Source organism: Rhodnius prolixus, unplaced genomic scaffold (genome assembly GCF_049639745.1).
Source record: "Rhodnius prolixus isolate KJV_2025 unplaced genomic scaffold, Rpr scaffold_4, whole genome shotgun sequence".
Classification (NCBI taxonomy): domain Eukaryota; kingdom Metazoa; phylum Arthropoda; class Insecta; order Hemiptera; family Reduviidae; genus Rhodnius; species Rhodnius prolixus.
This window is the reverse complement of record NW_027411614.1, coordinates 7,722,501-7,744,657: the sequence shown is the minus strand read 5'-3', so window position 1 is coordinate 7,744,657 and position 22,157 is coordinate 7,722,501. Positions and strand designations below refer to the sequence as shown.

Below are 22,157 nucleotides of genomic sequence, written 5' to 3'. Positions count from 1 at the left end.
CTTTTAATAAGCAAAGACGTAAAATTATAATTGGAAATAAAATTGTATTGATTATTGGATTATTTTTTGAAGTATTATACCCATTGTTCGATTTAGAGAACCTATGAGAATCTCATGTGATTTTCTGGGCTTCTCTCTTCTACCCTTGTTCCTATAGACATAGAAATGGCAGACACTAAGTTGTATGATATTTTAGGTGTTTCTAAAGATGCTACAGATTCAGAAATTAAAAAGGTATTTATTACTTATCTATATAACTTGTATTTTTTAATCAAGTAAAAATATTCCTAATGTTTTACGTTGTGCGTTGTTCAGATCTAAAATTTTCCTTTGACGATCCAAGGAAGAGGTCATTGAATTCATTGGTTGTTAAATGGAAATAATTGTTCTTATGCAACAAAATTTTTGTTACTTTGTTATAGTTAAATTCATGCCTACAAATACTATTTTTTTTGTCATTGGTTCCCGAACTATCAAAAGACGTATTGTTAAACATTAGTAGTTAATCATTAATGCGCTTATTTATTAATTACAACTTAACCGTTTCAAGAAGTTTTTTGAATTTTAATTTTTTAGATGGTATTGCATAGTAAACACTGTTCTTTTGATAATGTTGCAAGTAATGTAGGTGTATGAAACAGCATAGGTTAGTTTCCTTGAGATTGAGTTTATTTCTTTTTTAGGCTTACCGCAAACTTGCAAAGGAATTTCATCCGGATAAAAACCCTCAAGCAGGAGACAAATTTAAAGAAATATCTTTTGCATATGAAGTACTTTCTGATGAAAGAAAAAGAGACATGTATAATCGGTACGGGCTAGAAGGGATGCAGAATGGAATGCAAGACGGTGGTATGAGCCATGAGGATCTATTTTCACAGTTATTTGGAGGTATGTTTGGAGGTGGAAGACGTGGTCCTCGCAAAGCTGAAGACACCATTCATCCCCTCAGGTAAGAAAGTTGATTCCTTGGAAAAGTTTAAGCTATTTTTATTTTAAATTTTTATCTTACATGCTGAACGTTCATCTTTAATTATAAAGTTCAACTCTTTGGTTGTAATGCTTCGTAATTTATTAGCACAGCAGTAGCATTATGAGAAAAATAATATTGGCTAGTATGATGAAATCTTCATTTCATAAATATATATATATTATTTATCGTTACTATTGCTAGATAGTATTGAGATTGCGTAAACTTTTAAATAGAGTTTTTACCTCAAATATATTTTTGTTACTAGGTGACAAGGAAAAGTCCGGAAAATTCTCTCTCTCTCACAAGGGTATGTGTATGTGTTGGGAAGGGTGTTTTTTGAATATAGTTTCAAAGTTTTTTTTTTTATTTCTTTTTTAAACTAAGGAATTAATTGCCCACGTATGATCAATTTTAGTTTTTACTGGAAATTTGGACTTAGGGCATTTTATGGTAGAGGCATAGGAAAGGTACTCTAAAATGCCAATTCGGCGATATGTATGGTCTTGTCACTTATTTATTACTAAGAAGGATTAATGAGTTTTCAAATTTTCTTTTTTATATAAAATTCCTCATCTGGTAGTAGCACTTTCTGAACAGATATTTCATTGGTGTGATTTGCTTTTACCTGGGGCTCTGATGGTTTTCTCCAAATATGTAACTTACTTATAGATATATATAACCTTGAATCGAATAATTTTTTTATAAGAAAGTATTTTAAACATCTCAATTTTATGTAAGTTTATTCAACTTAAAGCAACTATCCAGCAGAGATAGGCAAAAATTTAATCAATTGCATTAAAACATAATTTAGATTTAATTATAATTAAAATTGAAAAATTTATTCGGCCAAAATTAGTTGATTGAATTAAATTAACTTTAAATTTAATTGGAATTTACTCAAATTGTTTAATCATATACAAAAATTATTATTAAAATTGAATAATTTAAATTTTGATTGATTGAATTAAATTCCAAATTTAATTTTAATCACTTGGACGATTAAATTTTTTAAATTCATCTAAATTTGTGATAAAATTTTTATAACCACAACTTTGCAATGATTGAACCAGGATCGGGCTAATGCACTTTCATTCTTTTAGCTGGTGCCTCATCACCAATCAATATTATCACTGTTCTTAAACATGAATACGAGTGATTTCAATTGTAGAAAGTACTTGGGAAATTAGGAAAAACTTTTGAAATATCTTCTCTCTAACGATTGTTCCCTTTCTATTCCCAAAGACCTACTCCAAAAATTGTGAGGTTGACTCTGTTTGTCCACATCTCAATATATTGTTGAGAATAGTGCTTGAGGATTATCGCAATCCGATCTTCGGAATAAGTTTTGATGACTTCCGTATTGCTGGAGCAATTGTTTGGTGGGGGCATCATGATAATAGGATTTTTGTCATTGAAATCTATAAAACAAGTAGCCATAATAGACATTTCTCTGGAGGAGTAACAAGTAACGAGTCACCAACATTTTTAAATTTGAGTGTAGGATGGTACTATATAAGCCTAGTGCAGTGATGGCAAATCCATGGCACGCTTGCAAAAAATGATAGATAATAGGTAAATAAAATTGAAATACGTCAAATAATAATATTTTTAAATTTTTGTCACGTATATCTCAAAAGTTTTGCCATCAAGGATCTAGTGAGTCGTCAATATGGTTAAATGTGAACTGTAGAAACTGCTTATGTTTTCTGAAGAGTTCTCCACCGGATGGAGTGTAAAGTAAGCATACAGCCTATGTAATGGCGGCTTAGAAGTCTGCAATATGCCCATTTTTCTTTTATCTATTTCACCATTAAACAATAAATTCTCAAGTTTATTTGTTTCTGTTTGCGATAATTGGGTAAAACACGAAGTATTATTCCAAAAGAAATATAATTTATCGTATTTTTAACGGGATTTTTTGTTTCGTCCTCATTTCGAAAGTTTATCAAATACCTATGGGAGAAATGTTGAACAAAAATTTTAATTATTTCATTGATATAATTAAGTTTAAAGTTTTTGTCAATCACAATGAGGTTCGGTTACAGATTGTGAGCCCACCTCTAGTGTTCATAAGTTAATATTGTTTTTGAATAGTTTTCGCCAATATTCGACAGTTTCAATTTACATTTCATGAAAAGAATCTCGTATGAATACTCATGACTTTTCTTGCCATTTACTAATATCATTGAATTTTCTTGTAACTTAGAATTGCATTAAAAAAAAGGATAAATTTAATAATAATGTTGATAGAATGGGACACATTCCCTCTGAACCGAATTATTAATTGAGAAAAAATGACATTAAAATTAATGACATTTAAGCTGAAGTAGTTCGCCATTAGATCAGCTTCAAATGATTCCGTTCGACAAATTTTCTGTAATTACAGAAAACGTAAAAAGAGCTTTTTTTAAAAAAATTGCACTTCCTAGTCTCGATAGATGAACGTTCTCAAAAAAGGCCTGCCACACAAGACGATCATCCTGATTATACATGAAACTATAATCTACATAACACAAATGAATTTAAACAAAATGTTAGGAAAGAAAAACGTTGACTTTTTTTAATGTCATTTCCAGAGTTACACTTGAAGATTTGTACAACGGGAGGACAGCTAATCTTCAGTTAACAAGAAATGTTTTTTGTAAAACATGCAACGGGTAAATAGTAACGTATTTCTGTACATATTTTGTCCAAAATGATAAAGCAAATAACAATATATATTTTTAATAATTATAAAACAGTAAGGGCTGCAAATCTGGAATGTACAAGGTATGCAAAGGATGTGATGGACGAGGGTTTAAAGCTACATACCAACAAGTTGCACCAAGGATGCATCAAGAGATCCGAATGAAATGCCATGAATGTGATGGTGAAAAACATGTAATTAGCGAGAAGGATAAGTGCGCAGCATGCATAGGCAAGAAAGTAGTGACTGAAACTAAAAAATTAAAAGTACATGTTGAAAAAGGAATGTCCGATGGTGAGAAAATTGTGTTCAAAGGGGATGGTGACCATCAGGTGTGTGTCAGTTTATCATTATTATGTAGATTAATCTATTTTTTTTTTTTATTGTTATAATTAAAAAACGCGTTAATGAAACAAAATTACAGATTGCTGGTGTTGAACCAGGAGATGTGATTATTATACTTCAAGAACAAACGCATCAATGTTTTAAAAGAAACGGGCCAGATTTATTTATGATGTATGAATTGCCATTAACTGAAGCGCTTTGCGGTTTTTCCATCGTTATAAAACATTTAGATGGAAGAGATTTGGTTATAACAAATCCACCGGGCAGTGTCATACAGCCAGGTAAGAGTTTTGCATTTTAGGACTTTATTAAAAAAAAAAAAAAAAAGAATCCTCCCCTTAGATTACCAGGTCCTATACTTGATCCAAATTTCAACTTGAAACACAATCAGGATTACCTTTTTAAAATATCCAGTTCGGTCTAAGTATATTGCATGTTTTTGAATATAATTGAAACTGGCACATTGAGAATGGTAAGTGCTGAACATGGCTATAATGAATAGTCGTTGAAGTTGGATGTGAGTAAAATTGTTGCTGATTAATTGGGGGCGTCATGTTGTGTCAATAAACCCGCGATGCTGGATAATATCTCCTCTTCTTTTTTAATGTGCCTTTCGACTATTTTTCCTTCGCAATACAACATAAATTTGCCAATCCAAAACTTTACATTTTAGCGTTGTTTTAGAGGTAGCTTCAACCAGAGCAGCTGGCGGAGCTCTTGTGTTAAGCACGAGCAAGCTGCAAAACATTTTCGGAAAATTGATTACTCCAATAGTACGAAGATATGCTTCTGCAGGAAATCATGCCCAGAAAACAGCTAGTAACTTGCACAGAAAGCTGATCGGGGGAAGTACTGGAGAATCGTGCCATTTTTAATGAGAAGTGGTTGCCAATGTTTTTCACACCCTTGTTTTCCATAATCGCTCTTACATAACCTAATCGGTGTGTCACACATTTATTTTAATAGAACAGTTATAATCAATTGGCTGCCTCAAAATCTGTCTCTCTGGCAAGATTACTATTGAAATCCATGGGTCTCAATAGGTTCAGTACCTTTCTAAGTTACCATTTATTCGATCTTTGGTTTTTTATGGATCAAAAGCTTGAAGTAGGTCTCTTGTACAATTGCCAAGAAACTGGGTGATTGTAAGCACCTGAATAAATGCTTAGCAGTTCAATAAATTTATGTACCTCCTTTCAGGTCTTCCAAGGGAAAGTTGGTAGTGCTTCTTTTACTGCAATAAGTTTTCCTTTATAGTTACCCGCCGACTTCAAGAGAAATAGTCATCTTTAAGATCCCTCGAAATTATTCATTTTACGATAATATTTTTTCTCCAATCTCAGAACTAATTGGTTAAGTGATATACATAGTGGAGGATAGCAAAGCAATTGACAAGTTGATTAAATAACGCGGGAAGAACATTTTGTAAAGGAGTGAGAGTATATCGTTTAAGTGGAAAGAGAGAGTAAGCAGTATGAAGTGAGATAATTTGAGAGCTTGAGAGCATATATGGAGAGCAATGTTAAGGTATACTGTTAATTAAGTATCTATTTCACATGCCAAACCCAAAAATATCAATACTTAGCATTAGAATAAATTAAGTGACATAAAATATAGTCGTGACGAAGAATAAATGAGAAAGAACTTTTATGCAGACTAGTAAGCGCCAGAACAAGATGACCTAGAGATGTTTTCGCTGTTTATAATTTTCTGTATTCGTTCTATGCGGAGCCCGACTTGCAGCTTTGAGTTTCACACATTAGTAAGAAAGAGTTAGTGGATACTTTTTTCTACAGTATCCAAGCGTGGAAGCTCTCTTCCTCTTTATCTTTTGTTTGTACTAAGATTTTAGAACATCAAATTTGGTTAGAGACACCTTTGAAAAAGAAAGCTTGCCATTCTTTGTAAAATTTCTGTTGTACATAAAATTCTTCCGCACATTTTACAAATTTCTAAGTTATTAGCGTGTAGGTTCTGTCTCAAGAGAAAAATTTCTCAGTCACAGATAAAATATAAAGCTTGCTACGACGTGTAATCTCAAATAGATAGAAATGCCTCTTTATTAAATAAACATTAATGCGGAAAAAAGTGTTCAAACATTGGAACAAATACCTAACTTATATGAGAAAACTGACTGTAAAAATGAAAGATCGAATTAATGATCTTCCTTTTAGAATGTCTCTTTTTATAAAATGTTAATAATATAGCAGGTATAAATAAGATGAATATTAAAAATAATGTTATGTTACAGCTGATGACCCGAATGAATTTAGTGAGAGAGGTAATTCCTTCATTTTCCTTTTTCCTCAATCCCATCTTTAAATATTATACGAAAATAAGAACTGGTTATTTGTAAAGTATAAAAGAATTATAATTATTGATTTGAAAATCTGTTAATACATACAGGGGGTGGACAAAAAAATGGAAACACCTTGAAAAATCATCAAAATACTTTTGTGGAAACTGAGTTCTGTACATGTCTATTGAGCTCAATAGTGATTTTAGGAGCTGTGGTCTTGCGATCAGCTCTAACAATTCGCTTTAGAGTCCGACGGTCTCTCTCAGACAACTTCGACTTTCGACCAGACCTGTACTCGGCTGAGGACGTTTTCCCTTCTCTTTCAAAAGCAGTCATTACTTTTGAGACATTACCTCTTGAAACGCCAAATATTCGGGCACATTCTGTTACACTGCCATTCGAGCACCAACAATTTGGCCTCTTTGAAAGTCTGAGAGGTCTGCCATTTCTAGAAGGTTATAAACAATTTCCTTAAATTTCTTTTTTTAAAAAAAAAAAAAAAAAAAAAATAAGGTAGGTTAAAAAACCATATCAAATAACAGAATTTAAAAAAAAAACATTAAAATATGTCAAGTTTTGATTGATTTGAACATGTTCAAACATTATGATGCCAAAAGTCAAGTGTTTCCATTTTCTTGTCCACCCCCTGAATATTATCTTCTTAAAAACATGAAATTTATATTAATGTTATTTATTTTTCGTTTAGATCAGGTAAAGGGAATTCCTGGTGAAGGAATGCCGTTAAGAAGAAACCCATTTGATAAAGGCAATCTGTATATTAAATTTAAAGTGGTATTTCCGCCCAATCATTTTACAACGGAAGAAAAATTGAAGGTTGGAATAATAGTTGTTTATCTTTATGCACTTATATATTATTTTATTTATTCAAATCTATAATCAGAACTTTAAACAAGTTGTGGACCTACTTACCATTTCTCAGTTAATGACAAGATCGTCTGGTAGTCCTTAATAACTTCGCCATGATAATTGTTATTATCATTATCATCAGTGCCTGTGCAACCTATTAATGATTCTAAGCAATCATCTAATTTTAGTTTAGAGTTTAGAGCAAATTTTGGTTTTTTAACACTAAATACAGTTCACTCAAGAAGAGTTTCAGTAAAATATGTTCTGAGTCATGTGTAGCCTAAAAGAAATTCTGACTTAGACGTTCCAAAGTTAATAATGGCTCTGGCACACCTTCCAAGGCACTTCAGATTTTTATTTTTATTGAGAAGTTTTAAGTCCTTGTCCTAGTGATTATTCAATAACAACTCAGTTCTCATCACCTTCCCTTCGAGTTTTGCTGGCTTCTGTAGAAGTTCTCTGTCATAAACAACATTGTTCAGGGCTTTAATGATAAAAAATGGCATGTATATTTTAAAATTTAATGTTTAATGACTATTAAAGTTTAATGTATATTGTATATCATTGGAACAATAAATTATAAATTGTGCATTAGGGTTCATTTTATAATTATTAAATTAGGGTTAAAGTTGACATGGTTTTTACTTGGTTGAACTTAAGAATGTCCGTCTCTTAAGAAGGGTAGAAAACCTAAGGGCAGTTAGTTGAAGTCGATTTGTTCCTGTGTGACAGACGATGAGGGACCTGAGCTTAATAGGACTTCTCTCCCATTCCTCCAAACTTTGATTGTCCTTCCCAAAGCATACTTTTCTCACTGCTTTTAAATCGTAAATTATTCTTGAACTCCAAACCGCCCAAGCACTTTTTTTGGTTGTACATATATCTCTCTTTCTAACACATGAAGTTACTATTTGCAAAACCGTTAACAGTAACTTTATGTTGTAATAACAAAAAATTAACTTTTGCAGGTTAAACTCTGAACCATTAAGACTGTTAGATTGCTAGTTTGATCTTTTGGTTCATGAAGATTAATTAAATTTGATTATAAACATGAAATATGTATTATAATTTGGTGAATACACTTCTTTTTTCTTTTCTTTTTTTTTAATAAAGGAGATAGAATCTGCTTTGCCGACCCGGCCTGTAACTGTTATACCAGCTGGGGCAGAGGAATGCGATCTAAATGAATATGAAGAGGAAAGAGGAGGAGGAAGCAGTCGTGGGGGCGGTGAAGCTTATGAAGAAGATGATCACGGGCCACATATTGGTTTTTCTGCGGGACCTGGCGTCCCTTGCGCCCAACAATAATTTGTACCCTCCAATTTTTCTTTTTCAAATTTGTTTTGAAGAAAAAAAATCACAAATAAAACAGCAAGGTAGGATATAGACTTTTTGTTCATTTTTTTATTTTATTTTTTTGTGATTATTAGTAGTTATTCGGTTTCATGACAGGTGCCGAAGAGATTATTAAACAACACGCGATTTACAAATACAAATTTATTATACCAGCAAGTGATTTATTGTAGCAAACTTTCGTGGATACCCACGGTTTAAAAGAAGATAAATCTTCATCAAAATATGAATTTTATTTTATGTAAATTTAGTTAGTTTAGTCTTTGGCTTACTCTGCTTACGCATTCCGTGAAGAGAAATGATTAATTGGAAAGAAATTATTTCATAAGTTTCGAGTAAAGTGTATTTTCAAAATAGTAAGTACAATCAGTACTACTTATGCTTCTTAGAACACTTTCTAGAAAGTAGAAAACTTTCATTAGGTTGATTAATTATAATTATTTTATCTTTAACCTTTTTCCACGATCATCGTGAGGACAAGGGAGGCTATTAATGGCAAAAGATAATTTAAAGCATGTCAGAACGAAGCGGAAACGTAGAAATGTTTTGTTTTGTTTTTTTGTACTTAGCAGATGGCCACATAAAATTGTGATACGAATTGTCTAATTTAAAATGCTGTTTTAACAACACGTCAATTATTTGTGGAAATTTATAAAAAAAAAAAATACGAGAACGTGACAGTGGTAAAGTTGTTCCCATTTTAAAACAAGGAAAAGTTCGAGCTGACGTTTACTAATTATATTTATTAATTTATTACTAATTTAAGACGAATTAGATTTACTAGTCATGTCTGCAAAACATTAGTATGTCAACTATTAAATGTGTGAGATTAATTCGATTTTGCCAGAGGAGAAGTTAAACCCAAATACTTAGTAACCTTAATTAAAGTCAAGTTAACCATCTGAACATTCCTTACTTGTATTATGTGAGTGTTTGGAATTTAAATGTAAATATTGTTCGTGTTGTTAAACTGGGATACCCGCAGGAAGGTCAAAATCCCCCGGAACATCAAAAAGGAAGTGGCTCTACTTCCCTCTACGAGAATAAAATTTGTAAAAGTGCTTTATGCTGTAAAGTTGTAAATAGTACATCACGAGGCGTAGGCTAAAGAAGCCCCCTTACCGTCTATTCCACTTAACCAAATTAAAAAAAAAAAAAAAAATGATAATCTCGTTCAATAATATAGATATCAATAATAAAGCTATTGGAGCACTAAGATTCAGTCCCGTAATCTGTTTATATGTTGAGCCCCGCTCGAAGAAAGAAGGCATATTGCGCAATTATAAAAAAAAAAACCACTGGCTCTGCTGTCACAATCCATTTCCGGTAACACCTGGTAACTGGCAGAGTTTTGCAAAGGAAAAGAACAGGACCATGGATTACAAAGAAATTAAATGTAGATTGGAGACTAGCCTGATTCGAAAGAGAAAACATAGTTCTTACCATATAGTACCTGGAACCAAACTGTTATTTTTAATATTACTGGAAGAGTAGTGTAATGTGCTTTAAATTATATTGATTAAACGTGAATTATGATATCTTTTGCGTTTTCTTTTTCTTTATCTGGAAAGTTCCAAGTTAAAAATAAAATTTAAAAATAATAAATAAAAAAGAAGTAAATATTATGGGTGGTTTAATTAAAACAAATTTTTCCTCAAGTTTTCTAATTACATAATAATTTCAGAAAACTAGACCTTAGATTTTTTTTCATTCTAAAAACTCCTTACAGCTGATTATCCGGTGATAGACTGTTGTGTGTAGCGAGGTAACACAGTCCGGAGTGGACGCGTAAAATTTTTTTAGTTTTTGTATCGTTAATTTTTTTTACAATCAACGCATTTATTGCGCTATAAGCAACAAGGGTAATAATATTACTACATTAACACGCTCAGATAGAAAACTTACCCAGTGATAACAATCTATCAATATTTAACTTTCATTTAACTCTTGTCTTCAGAGAGGAGATCGCACGGCCTTTAAAGAAGGGTTGTCTGGAAATGTTCTAGAAGAAAGGGTGTAGTATCAGTGGACTGTGATGAGATTGTAAGATAAGATGGAATTTTTTATAACGGGTATTAGCAACTCGAGTGACGAAAGGAATGTTTTAGGTCTGTGTGAATAGTTTGATTGGTGACATAGAAAGGAGCGTTAACTATAGAGCGAAGAATTTTATACTTCAAGGACTGGATCCTTTGGAGGTTCGAGCCCCACAATTCGTTGTTGTTTAAATTTAAAAAGAAATAAAGAATAATCTCTTACATAACCAAAAAAAAGAGTCAAAACTTGAGCACTTCGTTCCTTTTTACATACTTTTCACCTTCATGTCATTTCATTAAACAAAATATTATTATTATTATTATTATTTTTGTTTTTGTTAACAGTTGCAAAACAAAATCCTCAAATTTAGAATCGACGAAGAAGAAAAAACATAATCAATATTATTTTAAAATTAAACTAAAATATAGACACTGTGCTACAAGTGAAATCATCCCCGATTTAATTAAATTATTCTTCTACTTATATTGTTTGTAACGAGTATGTACGTACGAATATTATATAAAAAAAGAAGCAGACAATTTCAAATGTTGCTGTGATTTTTTTAAATACCTTTGGAAGATGTGCTTTTTGTTGTAAGAAGAAAAAAAAATTGAAGAGAATGAAGCATTTCTTTTATTAACGCTTCATTTAAAGGATAAACTGAAAACTTTGTGATCATGTAAACCATTTGCTAAATTAAAAACAAATATATAAATATCTTCAACCCTTAAGTGTTTAATAAACTGTTTTTTTTTTTATGTATTTTTTCTTTTTTGTTTAGATTTCAAAGGCAGACAACGGAAATAAATGGATGTATATTTAAAATTAACTCTACATTATGTATTATTGTTATATTAGTAGAATACATGATTATGCGTAATTGGGAAGAGAGAGTGTATGTTCATGTGATAGTGTCTGCCATTTTGTTTTCACTCTCTTCTATTTCCCCCAATTTCATTTGAAAATTATTATTTGAGAAACAGTCATTTAAGTAAGTATTTAGAAAAAATATACACAAGAAAACCTAGAAGTTGAAGTTTATTTTATTTTATTTTATTTATATTTGAATCAATAAAATGTATGTGTGATCTAAAACATTGAGTTAGGTATTGTAATAAAGTAGGCGCAGACATAGAAAAAAGAAACAATGATCTAGATTCTTTTAAATCAGCTAATTTCAAATTTCAACACTTGAACTGTTAATTTCTTATACTTTCGAAATTTAAGCTTACTGTATATTATTCAAACACAATAAATAAAAAATTTAAACTATAAAAAACTAAAGATTCTTGTACATTTTTAATGTCTAATAAGTTTATAAAATATGACCAGACGTTTAAGATTAAACAAAAACAAAAAAAAATTATAGAAATAACTATACGGCCTTTTAAATGCATTTTTCCCCTTTAAAATCACCCACTTTCTTAGCTTGAAGTTGGTATAAGAAGAGCGGCCAAAAAAAAAAGAAAGTCATTTGTATGATTAAGGAGATCTATTCCGTTTATCAAGAGATAATATTTTTAAAAGTAGTAGACGTTATTGGTGATCCCATTAGTTTCTTTCAATTCTTCCACCAATCTTTTGAAAATTTTAGAGCCTATTGCTTCAAGATTTATATATAATCATCAATGCAACCGATAAATCCTGTTGTTGATGTTCGAACATCCAATGGTCGCTGATGCTGATTCTGGCCGGAAGACAATTTTTATTATTAATAATGATTCATCAGTGTGATTTCAGTTTGTAAGATATAATAATAATAATATTGTATTAAAGTAATTATGACCGTTAAATTAGGTAATGATTTAACATCTGACTGAGGTAAAGGATTCTTGGTTCGCAAAAGATCTCTCTTCTCTTCTCTCTCCTGTGGATGTTTGTTTACACAAAACTAAGCCGTTGCACTCAACTCATTTGAATTTTTAACTAACTCATTGGTGAAAAAGGAAAGGTATTACATTTTAAGAGAAAATTTTTGTTGTGAGTGTCTGTGGACCAAAACTTGGGAGAAGATTAGACTAGTGCTGTGACTGGCAGGAAGTAGAGAGAGCGATTGGATGTAAATAATTTGTACTTTTATCAACATTATATTTGCTTAGTAAAATAAATCGCAGTACCCATATCGTTATCAAAAAAAGTAATGAAGTATTGATTGTACAATCAAGTTAAATTTAATTCATATTTCCGGAAAAGCAATTTTTTTTTTCATGTTAAAATAAAAGAAAACTGGTATTACCCTGAAATTACACTCAATAAAAGTAACTATTCTTCCATTGAATAATTAAAAAGTGAAAATGTTTTGCAAATAGATTTTTTAAATCTTTATAATACAAAATGTTTTTAACTGTTTTAATTTTAAAAAAACAAAACAGTATAATGCATTAAAGTTAATCATTTTTGAAGTAAGTAAACTAATCAGTTGATGAAGTCCTTGCTTTTAGGAAACTACATTTGGATTATTTTTCTAGAATTTCTATTGAAGTTTATAAGTATTGTAAGTTCTCAATTGGTAAATACATGAGGGTATAATACTTATGGCAACTATACAATTTCGTAGGCTATATTTTTTTAAAATTGTAATTTTAATTTTTAAAAATTATATTTAAATTTTTTGTAATGTTTGTTTTTCACTTTTCTAAATGTGTAATACCAAAGAATCTTTGATTCCTTGATTTTTTTGTGTTAGTTTTTTCTTTTTATTTGTACTTACAGTTTCATTAGAACGATTTATATTAGGATAATCAAGTAAAAATATTAATTTATGCCCAAGAACATTTATTTATTAAAAAACAAAAAACCTAAATTTATTTATTTTTAAATAATTACATCGATGTAGATGTAATAATTTGAAATACACCTATAAGTTTCAGATGCAAACGGTTGGTGTTTAGATTTTGGATAAAAGATTACCATTGCGAACAGGGGGCAGAAAATCAAGAACGCACAAAAAACATGATGTGAATTACCTACCTACTCTACTCTGTTCATGCTTTTTCTAACAAAATGTGCTCTAAAACTGTTATTCATAATTCGGTAAATCTTAGCCTGAATTTTATAAAATTGGGTAGGAAGCAGATATTAAAGCTTTCCTAAGAAACATTGCTGTGCCATTATGCTGTTACATTCACTAAGGGAAAGGCTTGCAATCGCTTAAAAAAAAAAATCGATTTTGTAAAATGGTATTTCCGGTTGTTCAATTTGAATTTAATATAGAATTTTTGTTACACTTTAATCCTAATTAATCTTTAATAGGAAGTAAGTCCAAATATTGTAGAGAACTGTCATTCTACTGGACTGACCCACCCACCCCCTCCCCCAAAAGTGCCCTTAATTGAAAGATTCCAGAAAAATGTTCCTAATAAAAGTTATAGAACTATTTATGAGCTATAATTATACCAAGTTTGAAGAAAATCCAAGAAGTGGTTTTTTAAAAAAAATGGAAAATTTACTCAGTAAAGTGACACTTCCGGTGGACCTATTTTGACCAAAAATTTATTGTCGCTTCTCCTAATGGCACCTGAATGAAATATCAAATTTGAAATTTCTACGATTTTCTGTTCCTGAGATAGAGTGGATAAACGTAGTACAGAGCGGTAAATTCTGTTCAAACCTAAGCTATCAAAGACCGTTGGGTTGGACAACAGCAAATTCCAGGAATTACCAGATCTCTAACCCATCTAGCCTTAGCCAGCTTTTTTAATATCACATTTCTCTCTTACTTCTCTCTAATAAGCCGAATACGATTGGTTTTTGTCGGCAGTTTTCGGCTGAGTTGACCATGATTACTATTTCCTATTTAATGTTGACGCGCCTTAAATCAGTTAAAAAAAATATATAATGAGCACACTCTTACGACTTTCTCTTACCATAACCTACCTAGGCAATTTTTTCTTGTATTCTAGTATTTTTACCAAATAGTAGTTACCTTAAATTTCATAATACAGTCTAATGGAACTACTTTAAAAAAACTAACAGGCACACTCACAACAAATGAAAGATGAGATGCAACATACGAAAATGAATGAAAATCCTTGAGGTATCAGCGATATTATCCAGCGCTGCAAGTACCTAACCACATTTTTAACAGTTACTTGCTTTGATTATCCGGATGAAGTCTTACTACCGTCTTATTTTCGTAATTTCCGTCAGTACATAGATCGACTGGCACGGTAGCCTAACAATATCAGCTAATTATGTACCTCTTTAACCCTGGTTCTTAAAAATGAAACTTTTCCCGTTTTAATTAGAGAGCCACTCTTGTGTTTTTCTGGGATATTATGTCCGCCTTAAAAGCTAGTTCTCTATCATCTGTCTATTACCTTGATTAATCAAATTTGATTTCCTTATACAATGCTTCTATCACAGGATGATTTTCTGGGATGGTGGATAAAATCATGAATTTCTCTTACCTTGTTTATATAAAAATAATTTATAAGAAGTTTTAAGATAGGACTTTTTATTTACAAAGTATACCTTTTTTTACAATAAACAAATGTTACAAGAATTTACAATAATATTTATTGTTATAACTTTTTTTTTGTTTTTTATAATCTATACATAACAAATTTTTTGTTTAAATGTAATAATAAAGTATAATTTAAATATAATTTTTTTTTTCAACTTTATTATATTGTTTTATAACTTATATACACAAAAAAAGGTTTTTATTTTAATAAAGGCTTACTTTTAAAAATTTTTATTTTTATTTTTTGGTTTGTCAGCCTTGGTTCAGTCAAAATACATAAATAAAAGGAAAAATAAAAATTACTTTTAATAAAAATGACTAACTGAAAAAAAGGATATGCTTTTTTTACATAAATATGTTAGATATATATTTTCTAATTTATTATTTAACATAAAGTTAAACAAGCGAAAAAACAGTAAATAATTGGTAACTAATACTTGGTTCACTACAATGCCAAACAAAAATAAAAGTTCCTCTTATGGTCTCTCTTATAGGACCTATATTTACAAAAAAAAAGTTTTAAATTTTTCTGCTTCTTAAAATATTTATGTGAAAGAATATAACACTTGTAAAAAAAGGTTGATGCAATAAAAGCGAACATTTGACAAGTTTTGTTCTTTGGATGGATAGTAGGAGAAATTAGAACATACATTATGATTTTTTAAAAACAGCAAATAGGAAAAGTGGTTTTAAATATTTTTGTAGAAGAGTGATATAGAATTTATACACGAACAAAACTTATGGTTGGTGGCATTTGACAACTATCTCCACCAAAACCAGGTGACCCTGTTTCCTTAATTCTTTATTAATAAATATTTTCGTCCAGTCCCTGAGGTTTATTACTAATTTGTATAAAAACCTTTAGGCTTAGTAATTTTCAATATAAAAGTATCATTACTTTCTAAAATAATTAAGTTTTGAAAATCTTGAATTTGGATTTAGTTTCTAATAAATTAAAGGACTAAATAAAATTGAATTTAACATCCCAAGGTTAATCTTTTCCCTTTGTCTTTCCTAATAATTCTAATGACAAAAATAAATAAATGTAGAATAATAATAATTATAATGTAACTATCGGAGGCGAATTTACTCTTCTTTCAGTAAAAACTTTCAGTCTTGTTGTTCAATTGGTTGATGTAAAGGTAACGCTGAACTGGCACAGGACGAAGAACTAACGCTACTCGACGAATTGCTACTACAGTCATCGACGTTTTCATTAACTGCTGCTGGTTGTGGCGGTGGTATTTCATCAACCTCTTTTTGTGGAACATTTTCTTCAACTTCTCCATCGTTAACTTGTTCCTGCTGTGTTTGCTGTTGTTCTTCTTCTTTATCCTCTTGTTCACTTTCATTGTGCTCAGATGTTACGTCCCCATTTTGTTGGTTTTCGTCCACTTCCATTTCTTCATAGGCATCACCTCCACTTTCAGCCCCAGATGAACCGCCACCGCAAACCGCCCCTGCAGCACTATCTTCTCCCTCACCACTTTTTACTTCAGTATCTTCCTCCTCTTCACCATTACCTTCTCCTCCTCCTTCCATCTGAGTTCTGTCTTCCAATTCTGAACTTACACCATCCCCTACTCCATCAACTTTACCATCATCACCATTGTCTTCTGGTTCATCGAGTTCAATTTCTTCGGCACCAGTTTTCAAATTGATATAAACTCTACCTCTATTTTTTTCTGTTTGCTCTACATAATCTAAAATATGATCCACGACTTCTGGTTCGTATCTAGCCTTTTTTGGAAATGTATCACCGTTATCTTTAAATACTAACATCCTTTTGTCTGCAGAATTATGATTTGGATCGGTCGGTTCTGCATATAATTCCAATCTATCAACCTAAAATGTATACATTATTTTCATTATTTGTCTTCAATCCAGGCAAGCAAAATATATTAATAACAGCCTACAAAGCTTTGCAAAAACTAATTATAATTTTACATTATTGATTAGAGCCCAAAGATGCGTTTAAAAGATACAAAATCTGATGCAAACAATGATATTAATTCCTCTTTTGCACTGTACTCTACAAGGAAATTATCTTAATGAAAATGGTAAGCATTCAGATGATAAATTTAAAGAGCTTTGTCCAGGTAAATAGAGAAAATGAAAAGGATACGGACTTCGGTTTCAAAAGCATCATGAAGACTGCGCTTTCTGGACTGCTCGTTTTTCAACATTCTGTGTCACAAATACAACCCATACACAAATTTTTTTTAAATAATGAAAACTTAATTTAAATGATTGAAAACTTTACATTAAAAACTTTTTCGAAAATAAGGTACGATGATATTACTTTCTCTAACTAGAAGTAATCTTAAGTAAAAAAGAATATTAGTGAAGTAATGAGCGAAAAAAGATATTTATTTACACTTGCAATGTTAGAAAGTAATAAGTGAATAGTTGCGGGTTTACTTTTTCAACATTTAGTTTGTATACACATTGAAGCTTAATCCTGAACCGGGTCAGTTACTGTTATACGTATCGTTAAGATTTTACATCAGGTGGCTGAAATGTCAAACTTCACTGTAACCTAAAAGAATTACTGAAGCTCTCTTGTGTATCATTGCAAATCAGATGCAGGCGTCAATAGTCAAATATGAATGAGAATGATTGGCAGAGAGTGTCTACTTTACTTTGCTAAAGTGAAGTAATCGTGCTTTAAACTAACTCTGAAGAACTTTTGTATAGCATATCTCAAGGGTGGTACATGTACAATATATTAGGATATCAAGATCTATATTCTTCAACGAAAGTTACTAAGTAAAAAACAGAACAAGTGAGGAATTATATTATTGTGTACTGTTTATATTCTCACATCAACTGGACTCTTATCATTACTGTATTAAACATACAAGGCAGTAAAACAAAAACTTTCATGGTTTACATGCTAATTATAATGACATCTTTGCGCCATCATATTTAATTTCCCAAACATGAAAAAGCCACAGATATTTTCCATAAAGCAAATCACATAAACACCATTCAAACAAAATATATAGAATTTTACCTTCATATATGCTTCTGGTTTCATAAATTTTATTGGCGCAAAATGCAATTTAAGATGTTCTTTTAGACGATGCACTTGTGGTACATTGTACTGACAATATTTACATGAATAAGCAGCCCCTTTGTTATTAGCATGACTTCTTACATGGCCAGTGACACCATCCCGACGATTGTTAGCATACGGACAATATGGACAACGTGAAACTGCAGCCTGTTTTAGCAATAACAAATATGTTTTTGTTTTGAACAAGTTAACCCCATCCATTTTGTTCAAATTTTTGAAGGAAAAAAAACAGAACAAAAAAGAGAACATGAAAACTAACCTCCTTATCTATAACTGAATTGCTGACGAATCTTTGTTGCATGACCATTAAGGCTTGTTGGTCGGCTACGGACATCTTTAGCGACTTTCCAGCCCTATTAAGTGGTGCAATAGGTCTAGAAATCATGTCTTGCCATTCGCTATTTTCATCATTGGCAATTACTCCACCAGTTACACCTCCATTTGAAACTTTCCTCTCTTTTCGACTAGCATCGTTCATTTCATGTTTTTTCACATGCTGACTATAATTAGCATAATATTTCACTGAATAATCACAACGCTCACAATTGTATCTAAAACAGAAAATTATAAAAAAATTTGGTACATTTCCGTTAGCCGGGCGCAAATGTCGCCAATTGTGAACCAAACGCGAGCTAAGTCAACGGAAAAAAGTCGAAAACGTTCAACTATAAACAAATATTAATTAATAGTAAGCAAAACAAGTTCAACTATAAACAAATATTAATGAATTGTAAAGAAAACAGTTTTACCCAATACTGTTTTTCGCTTGCGCCCGGCTAACGGAAAAGTACCAAAAATTTCATTATATTAGAGTTGATGTTTTGATTGAGGAAATAACCTTTGCAATGTTTCTCGAATGTTTCAGGTTTTCATGATACTTTTTTTCGTGAAATATATTCGAAAAGATGAGATTTATCGGTTTCCCTCCAAAGTGACATTTTTGAGTATTCTACAGTTTTCCTACCAATATCTTACTAAAAATAAAATGGTTAAAACGTTGTTAAAATTCTGAATTTGTAGATAATCAAAAGATAATTTGACAGCGAGAATGATGAGAATTGTAGTATGAGTAAGTGTGCGAGTTTTTGAAACCAGTTTTTTCTAATAATTCAGCCTAGGACAATATCTTTGATTACCATTAGGATCAAATCCCGACACTGGCGATAGAGGCTAGGATTTAGCTACATGGCATTCTGCAGCGTATTCTTTTTACTACACGTTCTGTAGAAAAAAGCATAATACACATTTACAATTTTAGTTAAAACATCGGCATTTATTTCTTACTCACAATCTTTGCTTTTAGGAAGGAATAAATTTCTTAAGAAAACTTCTGCATTGTTGAGTTACTTAATAAATTAAATCACTTATCATCTATGAACTATAAAGAACTATGAAATGAAGTATCAGATACAAAGCCTTCTATTAAAGTGAGAAGGTAGAAAGATAAGTTTAGCGTTATAACAATTTATAGTATATGTAACAATAAATCAGGGCTATTTCAAAAAACATTCTAAATTACCTCTGTTTAGATCCATGTAAAGATAAATGAATCTTATATTGTTCTCTCTTTTCAAAAGCAGAAGGACATTTATGACATTTATATCGTTTCTCTTTCAATTTTCCATTTTTCACATATGTTGGATATACAAAATCAGGTGATCCATGTATCAGCAGTCCAAATTCTGGATCTCTCTGCAATGGTGGCGGTGGCGGGGTTTTAGGTTGTTTTGGTTTTTCTGACTCACGAGGCCGTCCACTTCTTTCACCCTGATGTACCATTTCGTGACGTATCAGATTTCCTAAAATTTTACAAATTTGAATATTCAACTTTTTTTATTATTCGTTTCGAGGGAAATACTCCGTAAATAGAAAAACATTTTAGCCCTCATTACTGACTAAAAGATATTCGTTTTCTTAGTAGTTTTTGTTGCTTAATAAGAAGTTGGCCACGAAATGCGCTTATAAAAAGAGAGAAAAATAAAAATATTCCGTTCACTTCGCTCTCTTATTAATCATAGTTTAGTTTATGTAGATAAATGTAACAAATGATTACAGACCAAGGGTTGCAACTCAACCTGCTCGTGTTTAACCGTAATACTAATGGTAATAATACCAAATCCTAAAAACTAATAAGTGGAAACCGCTAAAAATAATAAGTGGAAATGATAAGATCAGTACTGTTATATAAAGAAGATTTAAACTTCTGGAGTACAAATTAACGAATAAAGGTTAGTTACTGCAAATTAGTTGATGATTGTTATTAAATTCTTTAGAAGTAGGTAGCCAAGAAAACAAAGGCAATTTCCAAGTAATATCATTAGAAAAATGATTCTACCTAAGGACAACGTTATGCAATGGAAATAGTTGGCATAAACTGTTGACCAAAATTGAATGAAAAGTATTATTCTGAAGAGTCAACCATGGCTGGTTGTTCAAATCCATTCATAACGGACCGTACTAATGGAGCGAACAATATAACCACAAAACGTTCATTAAATTGGAGCTTTCTGCTACACTTTTTTTTTTTTAGATATTTTGTTCATCCCCTTCTGTCATACACACGCCCCACACAGACCATGCGCTAAAATAATTTTCTATATCTTCAGGGGACCTCTAAATAGGTATTCGACATGAAATTGACACGATCGCAATACAACCTCACACTAGAAGTATTTTTTCGTGATACTTACCATAAGTTTTGACAGCATAATCGCAGGTTCTACATTTATGGGGGCCGGGCCCTCCATGTAAACTCATATGATATGATAATGCAACACTTTTGAAAAATTCTGCTGGACATTTATCGCAGATAAATGATTTTGGTGGTGTTGATACAATACTTCTTTTAATTTCTCCATTGTTCGATATGGTATTATCGTTAGTGTCAGATTTTACAACAACCCACATTGATTCAGTTTTAGGTCCTTCGTCATCCAATACAACGGCCACTTTTGGTTTCGGGTTCTCTTCCGATACTGTATATACATTTAGTAATGCGTTTGTACGTTCCTAATAAACAAAAGGATAATTTAAAAAAGAACCTTTTTGTAAATAAATTGTTTAGAAAAAAAAACATTGCAATTTTTTTATTTATTTACCTGGTACTCATCAGAATGTACTTTACTGTGTGCCATAAGATGTTGTCTCTGTCTTGCTGTGTAAGTACATGAATCACACTTAAATGGTAGCCCAAGCTGATGAAATCTTGTGTGAATGGAAATTTCTTTTGCCAGTAAAAATCTAGCTGGACATAGATGACAAAAATGGAGTATACGATCTTCATCAATATTACCTCCACCGGATGAAGGACTATCTGTCGTGGCATCATCCAGACGATGTGGAGAATGAGTGGATGGATATGATTCATCTAGTTGTGCCACCTGTGTAAAATTTTTTTTTTTTTTTTTTAATCTTTTATTGCAATTTACCACTGCAACAGCCGTTGCAACAAGCAAATATGGTGAAAGAAAAAAGAAATAACAGGAAATCATGAGTGGAGAAGGCACCCTGACAGTGGTGTCACTCCAGTGACGTGCTCAGCTACACTGCTCTCACGATGAGAGAAGATCACCATCTTCTCTTCAATCTCCTTAGAGGATTACCTGGTAATGTGGAGGAAGATAGGTGTTCTATGAGAGAGGGTTAGGATGAGCTGTTGTAGAGGAATGAAATTTGGGAAAACGAGTGTCAGCAAGATCTGTAATGAAAGGGATTTTCAGGTCATTTTGGATAGTGAAGTTAGATACATAGAACGGAGCGTTAAGAAGTTTTCCAAGTATTTTTGACTGTAATGCCTGGAGGCGTAGTGAGTTGGAACGCTTAGTCGATCCCCCATACTTCGATGCAGTATGACCAAATGGGTCGCAGTAACAGTAGAACTTTGTATAGAATAAAATACAAATTAATGCAACAAAGTAGTTGGATGGTGTTAAAATTAGATTCCAGGCCCAACCAATGCACATGCTTCTTAAGACTTGAAACTGTCTTTCGTGAAGAATGTAATGTAATTGCATTGTGAAGAATCTATGAAGAATGCAATGAATCTAGCAGGAGCTA

General features: G+C 31.5%; 2 protein-coding genes across 15 annotated transcripts in view; one reads left to right on the top strand and one right to left on the bottom strand.

Moving 5' to 3' along the window:
• Window positions 1-74: 74 nt before the first annotated feature.
• On the top strand, window positions 75-12,026 carry LOC141455809 (dnaJ homolog subfamily A member 2-like). 9 transcript variants are annotated; one of them, XR_012459454.1, is made up of 9 exons: window positions 75-234; window positions 684-949; window positions 3,547-3,627; window positions 3,712-3,988; window positions 4,081-4,282; window positions 6,253-6,282; window positions 7,007-7,134; window positions 8,281-8,543; window positions 11,339-12,026. XR_012459454.1 is itself a non-coding variant. In XM_074131227.1 (8 exons), the coding sequence occupies exons 1-8, from the start codon at window positions 166-168 to the stop codon at window positions 8,473-8,475; spliced, it is 1,248 nt and encodes a 415-aa protein (XP_073987328.1). In that variant the 5' UTR covers window positions 75-165; the 3' UTR covers window positions 8,476-8,549. The 9 variants fall into 9 exon arrangements, 1 of the variants encoding a protein (XP_073987328.1); XR_012459453.1 differs by having other exon boundaries at window positions 10,902-12,026; XR_012459455.1 differs by lacking the exon at window positions 11,339-12,026 and adding an exon at window positions 9,769-10,058.
• Window positions 12,027-12,602: 576 nt separating this feature from the next.
• Window positions 12,603-22,157, bottom strand: part of LOC141455796 (uncharacterized) — a 109,309-nt gene continuing 99,754 nt past the window's right edge. For 5 of the 6 annotated variants that reach the window (XM_074131194.1, XM_074131192.1, XM_074131196.1 and 2 more), the window contains 6 exons: window positions 21,200-21,481; window positions 20,792-21,110; window positions 19,621-19,900; window positions 18,361-18,652; window positions 18,039-18,248; window positions 12,603-16,867 (listed from right to left, as the gene is read on the bottom strand). In XM_074131194.1, the coding sequence (XP_073987295.1) occupies window positions 16,133-16,867; window positions 18,039-18,248; window positions 18,361-18,652; window positions 19,621-19,900; window positions 20,792-21,110; window positions 21,200-21,481 (2,118 nt within the window). In that variant the 3' untranslated portion in view covers window positions 12,603-16,132. The remainder of the gene's footprint in view (window positions 16,868-18,038; window positions 18,249-18,360; window positions 18,653-19,620; window positions 19,901-20,791; window positions 21,111-21,199; window positions 21,482-22,157) is intronic. The other variant, XM_074131195.1, reaches the window with a different exon arrangement.